This window comes from Protobothrops mucrosquamatus, unplaced genomic scaffold, assembly GCF_001527695.2.
Source record: "Protobothrops mucrosquamatus isolate PMUCROS unplaced genomic scaffold, P.Mucros_1.0 scaffold467, whole genome shotgun sequence".
Classification (NCBI taxonomy): domain Eukaryota; kingdom Metazoa; phylum Chordata; class Lepidosauria; order Squamata; family Viperidae; genus Protobothrops; species Protobothrops mucrosquamatus.
The window spans coordinates 32,240-40,511 of NW_015386788.1; the positions used below are offsets into that span (position 1 = coordinate 32,240).

The window sequence follows — 8,272 nt, forward strand, 5'->3', positions numbered from 1 at the left end:
TTCAAGATTTTTTTCAAGTATAATTTTAAACATAGCCGAAGTTTTTTGCTGCTCCTCCTCCATTTCTGACATGTTTATAGATAGTCTTTTAGTGAAGGCTATTTATTAAACAAAAGTGAGTAAGTGTTCACCTCCACAGTTCCTAAAAACCACTTTCACTGCCCAGCTGCTCTCTCAGCTTTTAATCTCTCTTAGATAATACCAAGGTCAGATCTGAGCTATGAGCAAGTCTCTTTGTCAAAAGTAATAGCTTGCTGTACCAAGCTTCGCCACAAGATGTCCCCGATAGCATTTAAAGTCTTTTTCAAATCCGGGGCTAGGTTTTTATCCAATTTAAGTTCTTTTTCTTCTTTTTTACAAGTAAACAAAATAACAGGTCCCCGTAAGAGTAGGAATTTTTGGGGTCCCCAAATTCCAAAAGGAGGTAAGTCCAATTATATTAAATTGTACTTTTCAATGCTTTGTTTTCCCAGGTAGTCAGATGCCGCCATTTTAGAGGGTGGGAGGAAAAAATTCCCTTCCCTCTCTCCTTGATGGGGGAAAAGTTTTCAGGAAGCTTTTAACAGGAAAAATACTTGGGGTACAGAGAAGTAAAATCTCACCAATTCCTCCACGTTGCTTTCAAGGTGCTTGTTAGTGAATTTGGTTTCAGCTGTCAGCAGCTTAATGAGGGCCATGTTGATAGCCAATCTTTTTCCTGTCAGTTTGAAGAGCTGCCCTGGATCAAACAGAAGGGCTGCCGCCCTTCCGCGATCACTCTTTGTGCTCTTTGTGCTCGTCGCCCCTACAGGGCAACTTCTGACCCTCTTCAGGGTCCCCCAGCAGGAGAAAACCAGACGGCGGAGAGAGCGATCGTCTCTCACGTCCGCCAGAGCCACGATCGCAAACCAGAAGCCAGCATTACATTTCTGTATTCCATACAGTATTCTATTACTCTGTATGTCATTAGATAGTATATAAGCCTCAAATGAGAAGAAGAAAATGCTGTTCTTGTACCCATTTCTGTTCTAATAATAAACGCTTCTGAATGTGCCTAAATAATATGTTTACTAAGGATGACCGAATGCATCCTGGAAGTAAACACTGCATCAAACATACTGGAGCATGTTTTCTATCCAGAAGAAACTTCTGCTGTCTCTGCCTGTCAAAAGAGATTTCTTTGATCATGGTGACCTAAGAGATAGGCTGGCTTCAAGCTTGGATTCTGAGTGAGAGAAAAGAAGAGTGCACAACCTGAGGCCCTGTGTTCCCATGCCAATGCCTAAAATGTTGGGTGCTGAGTTTTTACGAAACAGAAAATGCAAATTGATTAAATGCATGGTGAGACATCTTATTAACACCATTTAAATACATCTAAAGTCCTTCCCTTAGTCTCTGACTAGTTGCCTGTGTCCCAGTATAGACTGCTCCTAATGCCCGTAAGGACAGATCTATAACATCCACATTTTGGCCTAGTTTTCTAACCACCTGAAGCAGATTTTTGATTGCTACCTCAGAGAGAGATTTAGAATGTCTTTATTGTATTATTTTAATGTTATTCTTGAGAGTATTGTTGCATGGAGACAAAGAGTGCTGTTGCCTTTTTCTACTGCACATCATACGCCTGCTTCCTCCTGTCAGCCCGTGAACCCTTCCCCCCCCAGGGAAAACAATTCTTCATGTTTTATAAAGAGAGACAAAAGATGCGTATATGTCCTACGGCTTCCTTGTCATTGCTATAAGTGCCCAAATCCAAGCACGCTCTCTCTCTCATGTGAATTTAATTGAAAACTAAATACACACATGGAATAATTTCTTCTCTGGGGAAATGATCAAAAGCATTTCCTCCATCAGAATGAAGGGGAATTGCAAACAATGCAGATAAAACATTGTCGCATGTTATCAATCTTCAGTGTGATCCTAGGCTTTCTTGGTAAGAAAGAAAATCCAGTTGCCTTTTGGAACAGCATGTTTTGGATAACGATGACCTGGATGATTGAGAATCCCCATAGACAACTAGCAGCACCTGTGCCTCACTGATTATACCACTCATGGTGAAAAATAATCAGCTGTCTTAATTAATATTGTTTCTGTTTTTGTTCTTAAAAGTCTACAAAACCAAACTGCTTCGCACAGAAGAAAAAGATGGTAATGATATCTATGTGATGGACATTTTAGAAATTATTAAAAGAGGTAAGATTTTTTCCCTAAAACAAAGCATATATTAGATCATGGGTGTCAAACTCATGACGTCACGTGACGTGTTGTGATGTATCGTGACTTTTTTCCCATTGCCAGCAATGGGGTGGGCGTGGTTTTGGTGTGACGCATCCGGCCTGTGGGCCGGCAGTTTGACACCCCTGTATTAGATAGTGGAAACATTTTCTTTAAATCTGAAAGTTCATTTGAACCCCATTTGAAAGCTCAGATTAGTCTATTTAGTTTGGTTTAATTTATTCAATTTCAGTGTCACCCCACTCTTAATTGACTATTGACAATGTACAATAAAATCAAACAAAATAATAAATGCAGTGTAGTAAAATTACTATTGGAATAGGAAAAAAAAATAAAGAGCAAGAACAGATGCTGAATCCAGCTGATATCATCCATACCCCCAAATGTATCTGACAGGAGCCCAATCACCCTAACCCAAGGGCTTGAAGCCAGCTCTTGAAGCTTTCTAGAAGGCCAACAGGGTGGGAGTTACCGAGATATCAGGGGAATTTCACCTACCTACTGAATCTCTATGGTCAGAATGTCAGTGTTTCCTAGAATTTTCCTTGCGTAAGAGAGCTGTAGTTCTCTCAAAATGTAAAAGAGGACAGCCATTAAAAACCCAGCGTCTCAAGTGTCAGTAGAAAATATTTTATTGCACAGAAACTCACATTTCTATGGAACAGCAAAGTACTCCCTATTGGCAGTCAGATAGAAGTTCTCGCAAAATGTGCATGATTGAATATTTCCCAGAATTTTTTGTAACACTTTAAGATTCATCATCCTCACAAATGTGTTTCAGTAATTCCTTCAAACTTCCCTTATTCTTACCTTTATAAATTACCGAAAGGAATATGGGATAGCATGCAACTTAACAAATCAATGTTTCTTAAAACAAAGTTTCCAATTTAATGCTTCTGGTTACAGTAAGGATGCACAAATAGATGTAGATCTGGTGTGTTCTTTTGCTTGTAAGAGGAGCATGCCTTTAAATTGATCTCTTCACTATTTTTTCTGTGTTTTAAAGAGAGAAAACATCTTATTCCTCATCATTATCACTGTTATTCAAACTCACAACAGGGTTTTTTTAAACAGAATGTTTCTGTTTTAAATAAGGATTCAGGATTTTATACGTGAGGATAAGGAACTAGGGATGAGGTACACCAGAAAAAGAGGGAGGAGCCATTTTTATCATTCTATCAGTTTTTTGTATCCTGATCAATCTGCTCCAGTGAGTCAGAAGATCCTCCAACGAGTGTGGAAAGGATCTTTTGTAGTGGGGTTGCCAATGGCCTCACTTCACCCTGCAAAAATGGCCTCCCTTTCACGTCTGTTGATAGGAATCTTCTGTGGATGATCCACAGACAGATGAGGCTCGCCTGAAAAGTGCTCCAGTATTGAGATAGGGAACTGGCTTTTCAGTGTCAGAGGCTGCAGTATCTGAGTGGCATATAATTGGCTTTTCTGAGGAAAAAGATAGAGCTGAGAAGATGGTTTGTTTCCCCCAGGGTGATAAATATGGTTCAGTAGCAGTTGAAGAAAGAACCAATGCATCCACTAAATACAGCTATTCCTTCTTTTCTGGTTACATAACATTACTTGCCAATGTAACACCATACCCCTATTGAAATGTTTATTCAGATTTTATGTAATTTCTGCAGGCACTGACCGAAATCCACAAGCAAAGCCCCGCCAGTATGTCAGTCAAAGGAAATGCCAGGAGGCTCTGAATCTGAAGGTGAACAATGATTATCTGATCTGGGGTCTCAGCAGAAAAATGAATATGTATTTCACTTTTTTTTAATTTTCTAAAATGTTGTAGACTTTGCTGTTCTGCTATCAAATTCACAGAACAGCTAACAATATATCTACAGTACCATAGAAAAAGCAACCAAATCTGAATCTGCTAATATCAAAATAGCCATTTTTCCTCAGATTTATTGGATGCCACAGAAGACTTCTGTAGGTTACATATGACCTTGTGGGGAAGACTGTGGAAGACTTAACAGGGATTTTTAGATTGCTTCATGAATGGGTAGCAGCATCTCCCCAGCAAAGTCTCTCTGGGAATATCTGAAGCTTTTGCCCAGATGCTTCAAGCCACACAGTCGGTATCCTTTGTTGTATAAGAAAGAGCTGTGCTTGCCTGGAGGGGTCTTTTCTACCACAACCTCAAGTTTCCCAGAGCCTCCAGATCTGGCCTGCAAGGATCTGCACATGTGAGATCTTTCACTTAGGAAAGAATGAAAGTTGTCTGTATCTCTTTGCTACTGTCTAGTGGTTGCCCAAATTTTTGCAGCCCAGAGCTACTAGTCCCATCCATCCTGTTCACTTTGTTCTGAATTATTTCCACCATTGTGTTTATAGTACAGACAGTTCAATAGGGGAAGGGTTGCATCTAGTTGTTCCTCTATACACTCAAACATGTAAATGAAAAAGAGTTTGTAGATTATTACTGTATGTTTAGGAACGTGCACCTGTTGTTTTAGGCAGAGGCGTAGCGTGGGGGGTGTGGGGGGGCCGGCCGCACCGGGCGCAACATCTGGGGGGGCGCGCTCGCACTCGCAGCTCTCTGCCCCTGCCTGGCTCACTCACTCACTCTGCAGTGCTGGCTGTGCGAATCCGATCCGAGCCGCCGGGTCGCCGACGCCGCCCACTGTGGAGGGGGGGGTGCCTTGCCCCGGGTGCTGACAACCCACGCTACGCCACTGGTTTTAGGTGTTTTGGGAACATTAAGGTTGATACTCATTTATCTGAAGAAGATCAAAATACTGCTTGAGTGGTTTAACCTTCCAAAGCAACATAAGGATTTTCTCATTTTTATCTAATACTTCTTAAAGTCTTCCTGAATTTAAGGTTGTCTTAGCTACCACAAGTTTGATGCATCTCTTATTCTCCTTGCCTGGTTGATTTTGAGAAGTTGTAGCTGTGAGCCATTGGAGGGGTTTTTCATTCCATTTGGGTTCTACAAACATACTTTAAAATTTTTGTTGATAGTATACATCTGTAGCATTCAGGATACAATTTTCCACTATGCGTGTCAACTGAAATGTATAAAATCTTAGACTGGGAAGAAGCAATCTATGAGGCAAAACTGATTTGTCATTGAATTCATTCATTCATCACATCTGTATACTGCCAAATCTTGCAACTCATGAGGTTGTATTTTTCTATTGTTTTACTAATAACATTTTATGGCAGGAGCCATTTGAATTTTACAGAATTCAGTTCTTTCAGGATTTGGATTTTAAGGAAAAAAAGTTTCTTCTCTCACCCTAAAATCAAAATCTAAATTAAAATGTCATACTTATAGGAAGAAATAATTAGAAACTATACTTGGATTCAGTTCAAACCTAGAACATTGCTCCAACAGTTGAACTAATTTCCTTGCAGGGTTAAGTTTTAACCTAGCCTCTTTCCTCTTTCCAGAATTTCCTACCTGATTACAAAGAACACCTGGATCGAGAGGTGGCCAAATGAAGACGAATGTCAGGATGAAGAATTCCAGAATTTGTGCAATGACTTTACTCAGTTGTCCAACACACTGACTATTTTTGGCTTCCCTAATTAAGGTACAATTGAGCCATAAATTTCTGCTGTGAAGTGAGACAGTTGTTAAGTGATTTTTGCCCCATTTTATGATCTTTCTAACCATAGTTGTTAAGTGAATCATTGAAGTTGTTAAGTTAGTAACATGGTTGTTAAGTGCTTCTGGGTTCCCCATTGACTTTGCTTGTCAGAAGATCACAAACGTTGATGACATGATCCTGGGACACTGCAACTGTCATAAATATCAGCCAGTTACCAAGCATCCAAATTTTGATCATGTGACCATGGAAATGCTGCAATGGCCATGTGAAAAATGATCATAAGTCACATTTTTCAGTGCTGTTGTAACTTTGAACAGTCACTAAACAAAAGGTTGTAAGTTGAGGATTACCTGTATGTCATCTTAAACCTAAAACTAAAGTATATTTTTAGAGTACAGGCTTTGGTTGTTGAAAATCTTAAAAGTTGAGCTGGGCATTAAGGTTTGACTGTCAGGACAAACTTAAATAAAGCGCAGTGCATTGCCAGGGTAAAATGACAGAACATGGACTTTTGTTACATGAGCTTTTTAGCTATGAGAACTATGAGAATGGATTTTATTGCTCAGATTGAACATTAGAAACCTGAGCAGCAGCTTCCCAGTTCTTTTCAGGTCATCAATAGATATTTTTCTAGAATTTCTGCAGATATTTCTTCCCTATCATTTGACAAGTTCATAGTTTAAAGTCTTCTTGGCTTTGGAGTCCCATAGCAACCTGAAACTTTATTGCATTGATACAACACCACGTATGCAAATAACTACTCTGGCAATCAGTAAAGGTCAATAAAAGAAACTGGCTGACTGTCAATTAATTTGCATAAAACTGTTAAATATCAAAGCATGTATTTATTTATTTAGCCTATGATGAGAATATGACAGAAGAGATAACATATATATAACATAATTATATATAAAACTTCTATGTGGTATGGCAGTGGCCTCATAACTGGATGTCCAGTTCAACTATCCAGGTGATTTCCTCTGGATTTGCTTCATGTAGATCTTCTAGGGAACCAGAGGATGCATGTCATAGGCAATCTTGCACAATATATTTAATTGTTTGCATATCAACACCACAATAGCAACAAGGGGATATTAAAGTAAAAGGAAATGCCATTAATCTTGAAAGCTGATCACACTTTGAAAATAGAATCAGTTTTCCTTCTGAAGTTCAGAGCCACATGTTCCTTTTGAGTGTTTATTGTAAATTCTTAGAGGGAAGGCTATTGCCCACTGTCATGTCTCCAAAGCAAAGAGCAAAATGATCAAAGTTCTCTGTCTCTTCATAATGTCTATCAGCATGCCAGTAAAGTGATCCTCTGCTCTGCCCTACCTCACCTTGCCTTGCCCCATGGCAATGGCACCCTTGCCCTGCCCCCTCCCTCGCTCCAGGTTTGACAACTCTGATTATTAACATACAGTATTACCTTTGGTTTTGTGTGTTCTGGGACAGATTTGTCACTTGATCTGTCTTTAACACAGGGGAGAGATCTGGCCCAAACTCCTGCCTGATTGATTTACTGAGTGTGATCAATAACAGGCTATTTTGGAAATTAAAACTTCATGTTTCTGCCTTAGGTGATGATGGTGATGTTGTACTATGTAAGCCTTCTCTAAATAATGCTTCAGTAATCAAGCTTTAAGTCTGCTCCTTTCAACACCGCAGTAATATGTTCCTCCATATGTTTTCTAGTTTTAAAGCCTGAAATAGATTTCGATCACAACGCCTGAGTTTTTAGAATCACATACTCTGTTCATAATTCTGTATATCTACTTCAAACTTCCAATATGATTTCAGTTATTGCCCAATTTCTAAATCATAACATCAGAATAAATGCTTTTTCCTTTTTTATAGAGTATGTATTAAGAGGAAGGGCAAGATATAGATCAGATGCTATAAATTAATACATTTAAAAAAATTGCAACATGTATGTTTTTCAGAAATCTTGAATGCAGCTTTTATTCTTGGGCTGTATTTCCTTGGAATTGTGGGAATTGCTGTGCAAAACATATTTATGGCTGGTGAAGATAGTTGTTTTCATGAAATCCTTGTTCAGTTTTTAATCTAGCACAAGACAATATAACACCGCTTAAAGTCTACAACACATTCTCTGAATGGGTGTATCTTCATAGTGTTAGCAGGAAAAGATAAAGCTCAGAATGAGATATACTACAAAATGCCAGAGAGTGGAAAAAAACCCAATTCTTTCAGCCCATGATTAATTGCTAAAAAAAACCTTTAAAAACCCAGATAACCAATATCCATGAACTCTTCAGCCAAAATTCTGACCTACTATGTCATCTTAAACCTGAAATGAAAGTATATTTACAGTACAGTTTTGATTATTGGAAATCCTAACAACTGAGCTGGACATTTAGGGTCTGAATGTTAGGATAAACTTAATTAAAATGCAGTATATTGCCAGGGTAAAATGACAGAACATGTGATCTTGTCATGTGAGCTTTTTAGCCACAAGAGCTATGGGAATG

At 38.9% G+C, this 8,272-nt stretch overlaps 1 protein-coding gene across 1 annotated transcript; it reads left to right on the forward strand.

The window, feature by feature from the left end:
- The first annotated feature begins 1,690 nt into the window (after positions 1-1,690).
- Positions 1,691-5,768, forward strand: LOC107287996 (venom factor-like). Its single transcript, XM_015816567.1, has 4 exons — positions 1,691-1,721; positions 2,089-2,172; positions 3,855-3,978; positions 5,623-5,768. Exons 1-4 carry the CDS (start codon positions 1,691-1,693, stop codon positions 5,762-5,764), a joined length of 381 nt encoding a protein of 126 aa, XP_015672053.1. The 3' UTR covers positions 5,765-5,768.
- The last annotated feature ends 2,504 nt before the right edge of the window (positions 5,769-8,272 follow it).